The following is a 17775-nucleotide window of genomic DNA, read 5'->3' as shown; positions in this document are numbered from 1 at the left end:
AGATTTTTTTCCCTTTGGGTGGTGAAATTAAAGGTAATTAAATTTTCTTTATACTTTTATATTTTCAAATTTTTACAGTAATATATATTTTTAATTGGACCAAAAATAATGTTGAGTGTAAAAAAGGGACAGGTGTCATTTGATGACTAGGAAAACATTCTTAGCATTTGAAACAATCTGGCAAGGGCTCAGAGGCAAAAGACAGAAATCTGACTACATTCGAGGAGTTTGCCAGATGGCAACAAGTAGCTGCCAGTGTTCGATTTGGCTATGATTATTATATACTGTTTGTCACTTCAGCAAGCTATCTTTTTACGAGGCATGTGGCAACAGAATGTTGTTTTAAGATTACCCCTCATTGGACTTATATTGAAATGAAGATGTGGAACGGGAAGTCTTTCAGTAATGTCTCTGAGGTATGAAAATTTTGTGCCTTCTGGGGATGCATTATTTTGCTTGACCCAAATGGTGAATTCAGAGGGGAGATTTGCTCTATTAACTGTAAAGCAGGGGTTTGCTGATGAAACGCTTTTGGCGGTCATGTTTACAGTGCTTAACTGATGTGCTTTCAAGTCTAGTTAGACATTTCAGAGGCCCCTTTACCTCCACACATCTGGAGTACCGATTACAAACTCATCTCACCAGTCTAGTTTTAGTCAGTGCTTGTAGTTGAGAGTTACACTCAACCTTAAGAGAGTGTAAGAAAAATACAAAGAATTCTATTTCTTTCTGATATGTATTCTATATAACATGTTTTCCACTGGTTTTGACCAGTTCTCCTTCTACGTCCAATCCATCCAAATGCCTGAGTTTTGCTGTACGAGTTTGCGGCTGTATTAGTTTACTGACAGTGATATATACACGATGGCTTCCGCAGCTGTTTAGATGAAACTGTATATTAATGTGTAAACTTGCAACATACAGCTTAGCTGGAAAGGTGTGTGGAGCAGGTGACTGAGGAGATAACTTTCACTGCTTGGACCAAAGTCAGTTTCGAAGGAGCTAAAGATGCCTGTTGAATTTTGGTGTGTGTGCAAGGCAAGAACTCTTCAGATTGTAAAGAGCTAAAGATATGGGTAGTGAAATGGAGTCCCATTTTACAGCCAAGCGTGCTAAGTACGGGGGGTCGCAAAATGCAGCCCTGGTTTGTTAACATTAGTCTCTCACTCTTGGCTTATGATGTTTTAAAAACATGTTAGAGATATTCATGAAGGTATAAAAGATAAAATTAAAACCCACATCAATTGTAGCAAAAGTCAACTGGAAAGAAAAGATTTTAAGTCCCTTGGGTGTTAATACAAATTATCAGCCAAAGGTACCGAGTCTTAGTCAACATATTCCACATTCCACTAAACACAAATAGCCCGAAACCTTTGGAGGTTGTTCCTTTGAGATGTTTCATCAGTGACATCACAGTGATTGCCACCTCTCTGGGGCTACTTTAGGCCCTGCCCAGAGTCCGGGACTCCACACAGCCCAGGAGACCCACAGGAGTTGGAGCCTGAGTCAGAGAGAGGGAGAGGGAGAGAGAGAGAGTGAAAGAGAGGGGGAGAGAGGAGAAGCCTACCACAGCAGGTATGTTGTTGACCCAAATCAGGGAACAGTGTGTGTGTGGGGAGGGGGGGTGTAAGTTGCAAATGAGAAAGGCAGAGAATGTTTATGTTTCTTAATGAAATAGGCAGTGCTTATTGTACACAGTGTTTCTTAAAATATACGGGGACTATTATTGATTCCTGTTTTCCTTTTTTTCACCTCATAATACGCATTTTCTCTCCTCTGCTTTAAGGACAATTTTTTTGTATCATGGAAGAAAGTTTGTCTTTTCTCTGCTTAGTCTCCAGTCAGAGAAAGTCAATATCAAACAATTTATTCAGAGTGTTTTTGGTTTTTCTTTCATCCATATGGCAATCACTTTGCATCAGATGGTGTGATGTTGACTCAAGGGAAAATTTAAAATAAAGCCAAAATTGTCTTCGTGGCTTCACAGCAGAAAAATGAAGTTTGCTGATATGACTTTCTGACTACCTTTGGTATAAATGTATGTGCAAGTTAAGCCACATTTATGCCTTACAATGAGCAGGTATTGACTGCATTGGATTCATTGGAAATTCTCACCCTAACTCTGTGTTTTGTTCATTTAAACTATATAAAACAACAAATATTTAAGTGTGCCATCAAAGTGCAAGAAAGAGTATGAGGTAGATCACAGGAAATACAGAAGTGTGATGGATAGCCTTTCAATTCAGAGACTGATGAAAAATGTAAAGAGTGCATAAAATACACAGTTTAGCAATAATTATAAGGCAACACCTATGTAACTATCACCCAGATCAAGAACCAGATCATTGCCAGCACCCCATAAGTGCATCCTGGTCACCCCACCTTCTGCCCCACCGTATGTAATCACAATCTTGATTGCTGAGACAATCTTGTCCATGCTTCTCTTGATATTTTTATCATCTACACCTGCACTCCTAAACCATGATTAAGTTCCCTGCTTTTGACTTTATATAGATGGAAGCATAGTCTATGTTTCTTTTGTAAATTCTTCTTTTGCCCAACAATTATATGTATGAGATTTACCCATTTTGTGGAGGATTGTTGTAGTTCACATATTTTCTTCATTCAGTAGCACTCGGGTATAGGAATATACCACAACTCATCATCCACTGTACTGTTGATAAACACTTGAGTTGTTTCCAGCTTGGAGATGTTGTGAGACATCGCTGTGAACACCCTTGGGGAAGCACCTGGTAGACACATGCTTGAGTTTCCAGAGTAGAGGTGAGATCGCTGGATAGTAGGGAATGAGCATTATCAACCTTGATAAAAAATGTCAAATTGTTTTCTCAAAGTGGTTGAAAATTTACACTAACTTTGTTTAGCCAGGGCAGTTAATTTCAGGAATAAGTCACTCTTGTAATCACTGCCTTGGGGTAATCACAATTCCAGCAACTAGTTCTAATCTGCCACTTCTAGCTCTGCCTCTAACTTGCTATGCATCACGACACAATTTAGACTCTCTCCAAAGGCCTGTAACTTCTTAGCGGTAATCTAAGATAAAAATCACAATAATACTGGCCTGAGTTGTTGTGAAGGTCGCATGACCAAAGCTGTGGACGACGTTCAATAACATTTTCCCAGTGTGTGCCTGTTGGGACACTCTCCGTGATGCCCTTTATTTAAGAGCTTAATCTGAAGCAGATTTGGTGGGAGTGTTATTTTGCCCACCTTAAATTGTTCTGATCATTAGAAACAGTCTCGTATTTTTTGCATATCTCGGTATTTCTTCAGAACTTACCCAAATAAGGGGGTATTTGGACCAGGATTTTATTATGTTAATAAATTCATAAGGGAAAGTCTGTCTTTGGTTCTCATGCCTACGCCTCCAGGCTCCGTGATTGGACTCATCACCTTCCTGTCCCCCTGCTCTTGTGTGCGTTTTTACACCTTCTCTCTACTTCCTTTATCCATTTATTTTCTTTTGTTCACTTTCTACTTCAGGCAAGTGTTTGTAGAAAGATTTTCATTGTCAATCTACTATATCCTTCATGCAGGTTGGGTAAGAATTAAAAGATGGGTAAGAATTAAAAGGAAAATGAAACGTACGTCAATCATCTCTGGCCCTATTTTCAACCGAGATTCAACAACATACTGGTTGACACCATCTGATTTCAACGTGTATGTTATACTAACAATGAAATAATATGAAAAATGATTATTCAGCTGGTTTATTATTTGATCAAATTAACAATTTGAATAATAATACATCAAGTATAGTAATTATAATTAATAATTCAGTCAGGTTAGATGGTTATAAATACTAGTCAGGCTGCAAGCTTGCTAAGAACCCTTTCTGCCCCCTGAACTCCCACCCTTGGCAAATTAAAAAACACCCTTTTCCCCTAAACTTTACATTCTATAGGCAACTTTGTCCTAAGTATCTAAAATATTCTCTTATCTTTAATTTCATCCGCTTTTCATACACAAAGTGTCAATTATGCCACACGCTGAAGGCGACGTTTTGTTTGACTGCATTACGTAGGTCCTCAGAGTGTGGTCTCCTCAGTGTACTGTCTGCACAAACTTTAAAGATGATGCCATCCCTGCTCTTTGAAGTGTTTACAGTCTAAGCACATCCTAGATCCGACTAAAAATAGCTGGCACAAGCCCTTGTTGAAATAGAAGTAGCCATGTGGTTAACACTTGCTCTCTGGACTGAGTGCCTGTTATGTGAGGGATTTTGGTTTGACTCCACTAGGCTCTGTGCCCAGCACAGTGCCTATAAAAGACCAAACAGATGTTGAAACTAGTTCATACTTTCAGCAGGGTTAGATGGAGGCCTGCAGCCACTCCAAACCTGCAAAAGTATGATACCCTGCTTCTGTGTGTAATTCAAAGCAATTGAACAATAGTAAAACATAACATTTCTTTTTTTCTGTTTTGGTGACTTGGCTGGCTGGTACAAAGTTAACAAAGCAAGCACACACATACGCACAAATACTGAAGTTGGAGAGAGAAAAAAGTAATATTTTACATTTTATGAAAAGTGCCAATACACACCCTGGCTGGTGCGGCTCAGTGGACTGAGTGCCGGCCTGCAAACCAAAGGGTCACAGGTTGGATTCCCAGTCAGGGCACATGCCTGGGTTGTGGGCCAGGTCCCCAGTGTGGGTGCGTGAGAGGCAACCACACATTGATGTTTTTCTCCCTCTCTTTTTCCCTCCCTTCCCCTCTCTAAAAAAATAAAATAAAGAAAATCTTAAAAAAATAATTTGGATATGATTTAAAAGAGATTTCTATATATATATTAAAAAAGTACCAATACAATCATTACAGGAAAAAAATCAGGACTATATTGGTCTTTTTGACATCAGGCAGAAAAGGCAGTCTGTCTGTATTAGTCAGGATTCCTCAGAGAAACAGACCAAATAGGATGTGTGATTATGTATCATCTATCTATCTATCTATCTCTCTATCATCTATCTCTCTATCACCTATCTATCTATCTATCATCTATCTATCTATCTATCTATCTATCTATCTATCTATCATCTATCTATCAATCATCTCTCTATCTATCTATCTATCTATCTATCATCTATCTATCATCTATCTATCTACCTATCTATCTGTAATGGCTCATGGGATTGTGGAGGCTGGCAAGTCTAAAATCTGCAGGGTGGGCGGGCAGGCTGGAGACCCGGGAATAGTCACAGCTGTAGTCCAAAGCTATATCTGGAGGCCAGAACTCTGAGATCAAGATGTGGAAGAGCTGGTTTCTTCGGAGGCCTCTCTCTCTGGCTTGCAGATGACTGTCTTCTCCCTGTCTTCTCATGGTCTTCCCTGTGTACACATCTGTGTCCTAATCTTCTTGTAAGGATGGAGGGCATATGGGATTAGAGCCCATCTAAATGACCTCATTTTAACTTAATTACCTCTTGAAAGACCCTGTCTCCAAATACGGTCACATTCTTACATATTGGGAGTTAGGATTTCAACATACAGATTTTGGGGACACATAATTCAGGCCATACACTGTCCTCTTCCACAGTGTTTCTATTTCCTTTGAGGAAGGCGTGCTCATTGATCTTCCCATGTTTTCTTTGTTACTTTCTGTCAGGAGGTGAGGACAAGCAGGAGGTCTTCGGTGTGCCCTCAGAAGTCTGCCCCTGGTTCTCACTGAGCCACTCTGAGAATGGAGCGATCCGGCCGGGAGCTGTGTCTCAACTTCACCATTGTCCTGATTACGGTTATCCTTATGTGGCTCATTGTGCGGTCCTATCAGTGAGACGACATGCCACTCTCCTGGGACTGACTGCCACGCTCCAGAGCTGCCTGCTCTGTGCTGCAATGGGATGCCTCTCTCAGCACCCGAGGCACCTCTGACCCGCACACACCGTGTCTGAGGTGCCTCAGTGTTAGGATCAGTTGTGTGTCCTCTAAAGATGCTGCTCTCAGGGGCGGCCCAGCGTTTGCCAGCGAACATTAGATTTATTCCCCAACTTAGATAAGTCATGAGGTTAAACTGAAACTGGATTCGTGATGACGTAGAAGTGTAAAAAGCCCTACGCTGTCTCACCACACACCCCTTCAGCCCACAGTGTCTGCAGCCGCACGCTAGACCATCCGGCCAGAAGAAGGAAGTGGTAGAGGAAGTCTTCGTCAGCCCCTGCCACAGCTATCGTTGAATAAAGTTAAGTCAACCACAAACATGACTTTTAGAATTTATTTTAGCTTTTATTTGTGATTCTGCATTTGACCCTTGGCTGGGATTGAAGTGACAAATGTTACCGTATTTCTAGTATTTGAGCTAAGCCAAGATGCTCCAAGCGCTGAGGATTTGGAACTGAGTCAATTAAGAGTGTCCCATTTCAAATGACTCCATTGGCTCGGTGCTCCTCCAACTTTCCTTCTGAACTAGTCTCAAGGGCAGAGTGAATCCTTCCTGCTAAGAGGCTGGGGGCAGAGCCTGAGGGGTCCACCAAAAACACAAACTTTCTTTGAAGCCTGTGTATTCTCTTTCAGTTTCACAAAAATGTACATTCTATCCTATAATAGCTCCATGTTTGTTTTAATATAAATATTTAACATTATTCACCAGTGAGTAAAAGTAGAACACGAGTCACGTTCCAAGTTTGGTTATTCCAGTTTGCTTATTGTTGTTATGCGAGTAGAACTAGTCGTGAATAAACTACAGTTACAACAAGAAGGAAAATAGAAAATACGTATGTACGTGAAGGTTCCTAACAGACATATGAAATAGACATTCCTTACACATGTTGCTAAAACACCCCACATAAACAGACCAGATTTATTCTTCGTGCCAATTCTGACCACGGGGCAAGGGAATTTTGCCCCAGCAAATAAACCTCAGCTGTCGGAGCCCACTCCTGAAGGCGTTCCTTGCTGAGAGGCAGCCTATCACTGTGGCATGGGCACTGTGGTTCTCAGCCCTGGTGCACAGTTTATGCACTTAAGGGGGATTTTTCAAAACATTTGTGCTGGGTCCCATTCGGACTACTTAAATAAAAACTTAGGGGGTATATATGCATTTTTCCAAAGTCCTCTAGAGTACTGTATTATATAGCTAGAGCTGAGAATCACCAGCACCTACCAGTACTTCTCAAACTTTGATGTGATTGTGAATCACTAGGAGCTCTCTTTTATGTGCAGATGCTGATTCGATTCTGATTCTGATTCAGTCTGGACTGGGCCTGAGATTTTGCATTTTGAACAAGCTCCTAAGTGATGCCAGCGCTGTGGTCCATTGTCTGCCCATGGGTTAGCATGTTAGAATCACTTGGGACTTTAGAAACCCAAGCTCGAGCCCTATTTCTAATTTAGTTGGTATGGGCTTAAATCCTTTTGTGGGGAGGACTCCAGGTGGTTGTAATGTAGCCAGGATTAAGAACCCTGATACTACAGTTAAAGGAAAAAGTGTCATTATTTTGAGAGGTTTCCGGCCAAAGTTGGGAAATAGCAGTATATGGTCTTCAATGGCTTGTTCCTAATTTCAGAGCCAGGCTGCACACACGGATGTGCAGTTGTTAATGGTTCGGCGTGCGGCACACCTACACACAGGCATGTGGCTCTAGGTCCCGTGGCAAGTGGTACAAGTCTTTTCCTCACTCAAAAAAACGAAGCAAATGAACAATAGAACCCTCAGAGAATCTGCTGATGTTCGAGAAGATGTGTGTATAGTGGTAGGGAGGGGAACGAACAAAACAAGTGACATTCTTCACCCAGGTCTGAGCTCTTGTGCCAACATTTACACATATCATTTTTTGAATATACTGCATATGAAATCCTGGACTAGGCAATTTCTACACATTATGCACTTAGCAGATATGAGAACTGAAGATCACAAACCTCTCTTACAGAACCAGATGTAAGTGGTGAAGCTAGGATGACAAAAGCATCAGCTTAATCTCTGTGGGGGACTGCATCCAAATTATGCGCTGTTAGGGATCCCCGAACCATTTGATTGTACGTTTTTACCCTCATATTCTTTAACATTTTTAGAGAGCCTAATTAGATAAAGGTAACCGTTGTAATTCTCTATGGAATTTCTCTTTGCTTGTCAGTCGTCACCTCCTGTCTCCTGCTTTTGTCTTCCTAACTTCCTGTGATGGGATCTACTGATAGGAATCGTTAATACACCACATTTAGGGACCACCTTTTCAGGTAGGATGTCCATTAGCAATCTCAGTTGTGTGGCTAGCAATGATGCCTAATTTCTTCCACATTCAGGAGTTCTAGTCACAATGGCTAAATTCCAGTCTGACTTATAAACCTCCTTTTATGTATAACATTTCTTGGGACCTCAGGGAACAGCATGAAGAAAGATCCAAAGGTCAGAGAACATGACAAATTCAGAAAATGGAAAATATCTGTCTAGCTGGAGCTTGGAGCGCCTCTCCAGCCACTGGCAGCAGTGATGCCACACAAGGGCAGATGTCAAGATTCCGGCCGCATCTGATCTCCTGGTTGGGCCACCTCTGGGGTCCCTCACCATCACGTCTCTCTCACTGGAGGAGACCTCCTGCCATCAACAACTGTCCAAACCATGCTTGAGCTTGCACAGAAACTAGATACTGGGCCTTGGAACACCTGGCCGTCTTTATCGACAGCAGCCAGGGCAGCTCTCCCGCACTTACCATGTTACCTTTGAGCAGCTCTCTGTTGAGTGATGGTCTCTTTTTGCCATAAGCCCTGGGCTGCGGAGATCCCAGCACATCTTAAAGTTGAACTGCTCATATTGCAATGCCAATGAAACATTAACATTAAAAAAATTTTTTTTATAGTTGTTCAAGTACAGTTCTCTGCCTTTTCCCCCACCCCACCCCACCACCCCACCACCCCAGTCCTCCCCGCCTCCCTCCCCCATTTCCACCCCGCCTTGTTATTGTCCATGTGTTCTTTATAATTGTTCCTGTAAACTTTTCACCCTTTTCCCCCCATTATCCCCTCTCTCCTCTGGTCACTGTCAGCCTGTTCTCAATTTCAGTGTCTTTGGCTATAGTTTGCTTGCTCATTCATTTTGTTGATTAGGTTACTGTTAATGGTGAGATCTTGTGGTATTTGTCCCTCACCACCTGGCTTATTTCACTTAGCATAATGCTCTCCAGTTCCATCCAAGCTGTCACAAAGGGTAGGAGCTCCTTCTTTCTTTCTGCTGTGTAGATTTCCATTGTGTAAATGTACCATAGTTTTTTGTCCATTCATTTACTGATGGGAACTTGGGGTGCTGCCAGTACTTGGCTATTGTACTGCTATGAACATTAAGGTGCATGGGTTCTTTTGGATTGTACCCTAAGAACCCTGAAACATTAACATTTTAAAAAGAGGTTATCCTGTAATTCTGGTTTAGGCTTTCTACCACTCTTCCCTGAACTCACTACTAAATTGGACATCCTTTGGAACATCTTATTTTATGTATTTTCTTACACTGAGAAAAAACCTGAGGTTTTACCAGTTTCTGGCAGTTTCAACGCCCTATCTGGTCACCAACTCCTCTCCCAAGGAGTGCCCTATAGTTGCTCTGATAGGCATAAATAATTACCCAGGTAATTCACGCCCAAGCCACGACTCTAAGAGCAGAGCCCCAAAGGACCTGCTCAGCTTCTGCAACCACATTTCCTCTCTTGCTCCACGGACTCAGACAAGGGTATGTGACAATTGTCATAAAATGGCAGCGCTTCCACTCTTCTCTTTTAATTTGGGGCTGCCAATCAATCTGGAAGGCATCTTCAGAGGACATCCCTCTTTCACTTCTATTATTTTCTTATTGCTGAGCTGTCCCTTTTGCTCCTCCAAGACAGAGCTCTTTCTGTCGTCCTGACCTACTTCCACAACCATCTGGGCACCTGACCCATACCATTCTCAGAGGGGGTCCCAGAGTCTTCCTCAGCAGGCAGGGTGGTCTGTTACCATCTGGAAATCCCACCCAGAAAGTATTTATGGGCAAAATAAATTAATTGGTTCTGCTCCCCTTTCCTCTGAATAATTTATATCTGCATTCTAGGAGAATGGTAGATATAAAATAATAGAAAATAATAAAAATAATATTTTATTATTTTTCTGCTTTCAGAATGTCTTTTCAAATAATTTTGGCACAGAAGACCTTTCTTAGCTGATCCATGTCTGTCTGCAGTGTCTCTTCGGTCTACTTGCTCCACGTGCCTCACCCAACCCCCTTTTTCAACCGTCTCCTACTATTTTTAGTTTCCAGGTATGCTGTGCTGCGGCCTTGCGTACCTGTCCCCTTTGCCCAAACTGTCCTCCTTTTCTTTTTCTGGCTAATTCACTTGTTAAAATTTGCATGAGGTGTTATGATCTCTTAGAAGTTATCCCCAGGTAACTCCCTTCTCTGAGCCTCAAGCCCAACAGGTCGATAGCACTTGTTACATTGTATGTACGATGCGTTGTCTCTCCCACGTTTGCTGCTTGTCTATGGGACTCTCTTCAATGCTAAATTTTAGTTCCTAGCTGGTCCATCATTAGATAAGTATCTATTAAACACGTCAATAGATGCTTGGCTAGGTCTATGTTTGGAATAGACATGTACTCATTTTAAAAAAAATTCTCACCTGAGTATGTATATTTATTGATTTGAGAAGGAGGAGAGGGAGGGAGAGAGAGAGAGAAGGGAGAGAGAAACATGGGACAACGCTCCTACGAACTGAACAACCTGGCCAGGGCGGCAGGTACTCTTTCCACGATGAGGTACATGATCTGTGCTGACCGCGGTGTAATAAAGAGGGGACATGGAATCTGTAGTTCTGAAAGTCCTATTACATTAAATGAGCAACCGAACCTTGCAAACATTAGGTAGTAGAAACAGCTTTCCTGAGTGCAGTTTGCCTCTTTATAAAATATGCTCGGTGCTGATGTACGTCTATCACCACCCTGAGCAGTCTGACGATGTTTATTTATCACGGACTCATCGAAGCCCGATGTGTTGAGCATACTATTTAGTTCATTTACAAACAAGGTGATACTGGAGAAATTTCCATTTTTCAAGCTGTGTAAAGTTAGGTTAAAATTTCATTTATAGAAAGACTATTTAAGCCCAGGCTGGGTTGCTCAGTTGTTTGGAGCATTGTCCTATACACCAAAAGGTTGAGACTATTTCTCAGCCCGGGCACATAACTGGGTTGCGGGGTTTCATCCCTAGTTGGGGCATGTAAGGGAGGCAACCTCTCGATGTTTCTCTCTCTCTCTCTCTCAAATCAATAAATGTATGCTCAGGTAAGAATTTAAAAAAGTACTTAAACAAACCTTATTATACACTTCCTGTGTGTTAGAAAATTATTTTATTTAATTCTCTTTAGTCTTTTGAAGTATTTATTTTTACTCACACCTTAAAAGTGAGAAGACTAAGGCTCAGAAAAGACGAACGACCAGCCCCAAATCGCAGAGCTAGTGAGAGGCAGAGCTGAGAGGTAAAGTCGTTCTTTCCAACTCAGTCACCACGGCTGCTCCTCTGTGCTGTTACATAAGTGATTCCAGGGCAGAAGAATGTTCCTTTACTCTGGGCAGAAAGTGCCAAAGATATGGTCTGTGTCAGAGGCCTGCAGGCAAATAAATACTTTAGTCTCTTCACAGCTCAGTCATATGGGATGCGCAACTCACACAGTTCTGTCTCTCAGGAGTTTGAAACAAAGCCCAGGAGTCAGTGATCAGAAGGGACGAGGATGGTGATGGTAAGTAAGCTGTTTTCAACGCGTCAGTTTTATCTGAAGGGAGGGGGTAAGCGGAAGTGACAGCTCCATCTACAGTTTCGGCCAGCTAGTTATACACCACCGCAGGGGTTTGCCACATGGAGATGTTTTCCTCTCACACTTCTTAGATCGTTTTAAAATAAAGCATTGAAAAAAGCAGAGGCTTTGAATTCACAGGCTGTATTTTGTTTATTAATATGTAACCCCAGACAAGTTATTAAACTTTTGTGAACCACAATTTCATTCACTGTAAAAACAGAGAATAAGCCCTGGCCGGGTATCACTTGGTTGGAGTGTTGTTCTGTACACCAAAATGTTCAGGTTCAATTCCCAGTCAGGGCACAAACCTAGGTTGCCAGTTTGACACCTGGTCAGGGCACGTAAGGGAGGCAACTGACCAACCGATGTTTCTCTCTCACATCAATGTCTCTCCCCGCCCACCACCCTTCCTGTCTCCCTGAAATCAATAATCATATCCTTGGGTGAGGATTAAAAAAGAGAGAGAGAGAGAGAATAATACTTTCTGTGTAGGAAGAAAGTTAGATAGTAGATATTATTTAGATATCCTGTGTTTAATTGAGTAACAGCGTCTGGCAATTAGTAAATACTCAATAACTGCTAGTTAATATTACTATAACATAAATAAAGCATCTACAATGCTTGGAACATAATAGGTCCTAAAAAGTGCTAAGGATTGTGGATAGGTAATGCTGCTGCTGATATTTCAATGCTATCTCTTTTAAGAGGGAAAATAAAACACTGTGTAACTAGAGAATTCCCCCTGCCCTTTTTTTGTTTTGAAAGCAGGGGTAAGGGATAGAAGAATCTCAGGTTCTTTTTCTCCTGAAGAGGAGAGTGTATTTCTCAAGGTGCAAGGACCACTTTGATTACAATATTGAAAACATTTATTCAATTGCAGATTCCTGTACCCACTACAGACCTACCGAAATGGAATCTCCCTGAGAGTGGGGTCTGGCTTGCTACATGATAAAGCAGCTCCCCTGCTGAGTCTTCTACTCACTGAAGTTTGAGAACCATTAATCTACAGCATCCTCCAACGCCAGCCCCAGGGCTTGCATTTCTAACATTATCAAGGATTCCGACACAGGCCGTTCTAAGTCGACATATTTCTATTTTCACAGAATTTTCGCCACCTCTTCTTGAACTACAGATTTACATTCTTCTACTTTCGCATCTCTCCAGGGAAAGCCCTCCTTGTGCCCTCCCTGCCACCCCCCACTGCCCTGTGCCCGGTCAGTTTCCACACTGGAACCGTATATTCTCTCCCAAACTAGTACGCTTTTTTTACAAGCAGATTCTGACCTTACCTATAGCTATCCTTAATAAAAGTTAATTTTCTTAACCATGAAGTTATATGGTGTTATTAGTTTGCATCCAAGAGTTCTATTTTGATATATTTGCACAGGAAAAGTTGGAACTGTCATTCAAAATTTAATAGCTTTAAGAATGTTAAATATTAATAACCTTTCCAAATCATGTTCTCCTAGCAGTCAGACTGCAAGCCAAGATTGAAAATCAGCGTAAAGCAGTCTTTACTTTAGACCTCATTTAAAAAAATTCAGAACTCGGCTACTTTCTCCGTAGGTAGGTGGTGAAAATGAGCGTTCGCAGCAGTAGGGTCTGCATGATGTGATATCGGCTGGCAGCTGGGCTCCCGGGCTCCAGCCCACACGGTCTGACCCAGGTCTAGCTGTGAATTGCTTCTCTTCCAACCACTTAACCACTTTATACTCCTCTACCATAGCCTTAAAAGGCCAGAAGAAAAAAAAATGTCTATTTTCAACACGTGCTGTGTCTCCAACGATGGCATGCATCGCGGTACCCACCACCCACTCACGCACATACATCCTGCCAAGTCCCAAAGTTAATTTGTCTTCACAATGGCAAACTTTTCAACTCTTCAGAGGTTTCATGTGATTATCCGTCAAATTAACACAAAAGCTGCTCCTGTCCTTTACTGCACCCCCGTTGAACTTTTTATCTCCGCCGAGAATGTCAAGGCTTTCAGAGTATCTTAAAATCAATTTTGAGATGTCTTTGTGGGTGGCGGAGTGCCACTTGGAATCAGGCGACATTGCAGAGCCCTTCTTGTTAAGTTACCACTCCCAGCCCCACCCTGTCAGAACGACTGGATTGCACTCACGATGCGGACTAACAGAGTCTTAGCGGGAAGCTCGGCTTGTGAGATCTGATTTTGTCACATGTGATAATACCACCAAACCTTGATTTTGAAGATGAGAAACAGCCATATGCCATTTGAACGCCTGCCAACCTGAGATACATAATGCATTGCACCATATGTCACGGACTTTAACGATGGTTTTGGACCAGTTTGTTTTGAATGTCACTTATGACAAATTAAAATCATATCCGACATTTAGTATTATTGATGGTTGGTCTCTGAGCCATAAAGCATTCTCTTCCTGAAAAAGATGCATATAGCAAAATACATTTTTCTTAAGATCTCTGTATTTGGTTCCATGTTCTCTTTTTCCTCTTTTCCTGGTCTTTTTAGTGTCCCAAATATGCTTATTCTGATACCATAATGATTAATGTAAATGTTCAGTTGAGGCTGTATTTAATCTGTAAATTACCCCCCCGACACAAAAAGACCTTCTGTCCATAGTAAGAAAGTGGGGCAAGCCCGGAGCTTCAGACCTGGCTGCACAGACCTCATGAGCAACTCATCGGTGGAGATTATTTTTTCTCTGCTGGGAAAAAATAAGGTAATAACACCTAATGGCAGGACATATGTTTCAATAAGCACCATTTTTTATTTGCAACTGGCAAGTGTTCTTTTGAATATTAGCTATGATGACTCAAAAAAATACCAAAAGTTTTTTTCTATATCGGTACCAATCAAAACAGAACTCCACTATAAACCATGAATTTTTATGTTATTATACCACTTTAATTACAACTGGTTATAACCCTGTATTATAATGTCTTATATTTTCCCTGAAGAGATAAATTTATTCAAATTTTGTTTGGCTGGAGTTGCCCTGAGGCAGTTAGAACCCTTTGGTAAAGCGATGTTCTACCAAAAGATCTAGCCGTGTTAATGAAATCATTGTTTTTCTTTCATCAACAAGAAAACATAGAATGGATAGTGGAAGAAGGGGGTTACAGATACCAGCTATGACCGCGCGACCAGTTACAGAAGAGTGGCCTGTAGTTTTCGTGAGTATTCCTCTTTGTTTTGTGATGGAAACGTTTGAGTGTCCGTACCTGTATACAGGCGCGCAAGGCCTCTGTAGCTGTACATACAGGGTGGGGCAAAGTAGGTTTACAGCTGCGAGTACTGGAAACACAGGGTTTATTCTTGTCTTATGATTTATTGATTATTGCATTATTTTCCATGTGAATAACTGTAGACCTACTTTTGCCCCACCGTGTATGTATGTACAAAATACATAAAGTCAATATATCTTATGTCACATGAGGAGAAAGTGAGAAAGGGAAGAAAACAAAGATGTATAAAATCATATATCTCATTTGATATATAAAATTATCTTTGTTTTCTTCCCTCTCCTATTCCCTTCTCATGTGACATGAGATATATTGACTTTATGTGATAGTATTTAAGTACACGTATTGTTTATTTTCCATTGTAGTATTTGAGTTGCTGGATATGAAGGAGAAAAGTAAACATCACTCAAGGACTTTACTTTCTCTTTTGGGGATAAATGATTGGTTCTGTTACTCTGGAAAACCCTGACTAATGCAGACATATTTCATTACTTTTAGTTTTAATATCTTATGTCTTCAAATGTTTGAGATCCAGGCCTCCATTGCCATATCTGTATGGTCAGGTTTCATGGAGTAATACAAGGAAAGAGGGGCCAGGGGCCAGTATATATGTTTTAATGTAGTGAAAACCTTTGACATAGAGAATGTAGAATCCTTTCAAATAAAAGTTTCACATTGGACGGCACCCAGAGATGGCGTGTAAACTTGACCACATGCTGCAGGCATAAGGCTCAACAGAGGGCAGGACAGATAATCCTACAATAATTTGGAGCTGATTTCAAATGGCGGATGTAATTGTCTCTTGAATACCAGACCTCCAATAAGGTTTCTGGAATGTTTCAGCTAGAGGAGACCTCAAAGATACGTGATTCAACAGTGACATTTTATAGAGGGGAGATAGGCTCAGAAAAGTTAAGCAACTACTCATGATTTTTAGTGGTAATGCCAGGGTGAGGAGCCGGATACCCGGATGTTTAGGCCAACATTTTTCAACCGGCAACTCTGAATACATGGATTCCTTTACTGGAATCTCTCTTCATAGCTCTCAGAAAAAGGGGCAAAATCTGATTCTTTTAGGCTGTGGCCCCAAGAGTTTATTTTATTTGACATGTATACAACTGAATGTGTGTTGCTGTGTGGTTCTTCATGTCCAGGTTTCTCTTGCTATGGGCTGCAAAATATGTTGGCACTTTATTTTGGATAGATGTCCAGGCCCCTCTGCTTAAAACTCAACTTTCTAATAGTGCAGTTACCTGCAAAATGGGGTTCACAGGTGCTGCAATCAGAAGCCTGTGGAGTCTCTCAGTATCCTTCTTATGGTTATTTAATGATAAACACTTTAGCCTTCATTAAGGCTGAAGGTGGAAAGAAAATTTCAGCGAGGGTCAAAATTTTAGCTGTGGGGAGGAATAAATAGCATATATGACCTCTGAGATTTCCTGCAGTATCATTGCATTGGATGGTTTCCTTGAGGACTTTCTTTACAACTCTCAGATGCTAAAACCAGCTGCTTGCAGATATCTTTCCCACTCTCAAGGAATGTGATCTAAGTGTGACTCATCATAGGCACAAAGGTCTCGGCTAGAAAATCTTCCTGGTGACACAGTGTCCTATTCCCTGAGAGGTGCCAGAGGGATTCTTTCCACGGCGTCTTCCTCAGAAGAGAGGCGACAGGCATAGTGGAAAGAGCATTGGCTTTGGCAACAATTAGACTTAATCCTGACTCAGTCATTAATTAACTGTTTGACCTATGACAAGTAAACTCCTTGAGCCACATTTTTCTAATCTAAAATTGGAGATATTACTTACCTCAGAAGGTGGTGGAAAAAGTAGGGTTAGTGCATGTAAAGTATCCAATCATAGTGGGTTCTAGATAAATTATAACATGTAATTATGATTTTTAGGTTGAGTCTGATGAAGCATCGCCATCTCTCTCTAAAAGATAAATTTTGAGAGCTTAATGTCTCATCAAGTCTCACACTGATCAGTGCGTGTGCGTGTGTGTGTGTGTGTGTGGTTGGGGGGGGTTGGGGTCTGGATGAGAGACAGCAAGAATAATCATCATGAATATGCCTCCTTATTTTCTTATAAACACATTTATGACCTAAACAAGGTATAAAATCTGAGCCAAAATATTCTGTTTCTCCAGAAAACAATAACATGATGGTGGCATCTATAAAACAAATGACCCCATGCACAGCAGTGGGGAGGGGAGCAGTAGCCTTTGGTGGAGGAGGTGGGTTGAAATGAGCCTTTCCAGCTTTATTTGGACTGAGTCTCACCCAGGTGTGTGAAGGACTCATACACAGCAGAGGGCGCTCCAGCATAACACAAGAACCCAGGGCCCCTTGACCCCTCTGAGATGATTGTATGTGTGCTCAGTTCTTACACATCTGGTGATACCTGTTCAATACACATCTGGTGAGTGTTTACTATGTGGTAGGCACATATATGCATTAAGCACTTCAGGCATAATAATGAATTTGGCTCAGTTCCTGCTCTCAAGAAACTTAGATGCAGTCAAGTGGGGTGGGCGGGAGGGACAGTAAGTGTTAACTCAAGGTCACCACTGCTGACATTTATTTCCCACTTACTACATTTCATGCACCACGCTAAGGGTTTTCCTTGATAACATCATCTTTCTGCATAAGATTTCTTCATGTTCGGTACTGTTATTATGGCTGAGTGAGAAGTGCTGTAATTGAGGAATGACAATGGTTGGGAAGAAATAGAAAAGACTTAAGTCTATCTAAGGGAGTTAGGGAAAGGAATAAGAAAG

The 17775-nt window shown here is 41.4% G+C and overlaps 1 protein-coding gene and 1 long non-coding RNA gene across 3 annotated transcripts; both read left to right on the top strand.

Annotated features, from left to right (window-relative positions):
- The first annotated feature begins 297 nt into the window (after positions 1-297).
- On the top strand, positions 298-6619 carry SLN (sarcolipin). 2 transcript variants are annotated; one of them, XM_071221628.1, is made up of 2 exons: positions 298-416; positions 5624-6619. In XM_071221628.1, exon 2 carries the CDS (start codon positions 5699-5701, stop codon positions 5789-5791), a length of 93 nt encoding a protein of 30 aa, XP_071077729.1. In that variant the 5' UTR covers positions 298-416; positions 5624-5698; the 3' UTR covers positions 5792-6619. The 2 variants fall into 2 exon arrangements, with proteins under 2 accessions (XP_071077729.1, XP_045060020.1); XM_045204085.2 differs by lacking the exon at positions 298-416 and adding an exon at positions 1463-1575 and having other exon boundaries at positions 5624-6616.
- A 2972-nt stretch (positions 6620-9591) lies between these two features.
- Positions 9592-13055, top strand: LOC123480810 (uncharacterized). The gene is made up of 3 exons (XR_006656928.2): positions 9592-9670; positions 11655-11708; positions 12646-13055. It is a non-coding gene; the product is annotated as an uncharacterized lncRNA (long non-coding RNA).
- The last annotated feature ends 4720 nt before the right edge of the window (positions 13056-17775 follow it).

Source organism: Desmodus rotundus, chromosome 5 (assembly GCF_022682495.2).
Source record: "Desmodus rotundus isolate HL8 chromosome 5, HLdesRot8A.1, whole genome shotgun sequence".
NCBI lineage: Eukaryota > Metazoa > Chordata > Mammalia > Chiroptera > Phyllostomidae > Desmodus > Desmodus rotundus.
Note: the sequence above shows the minus strand (reverse complement) of the source record. Positions and strands in the feature narration are given on the sequence as shown.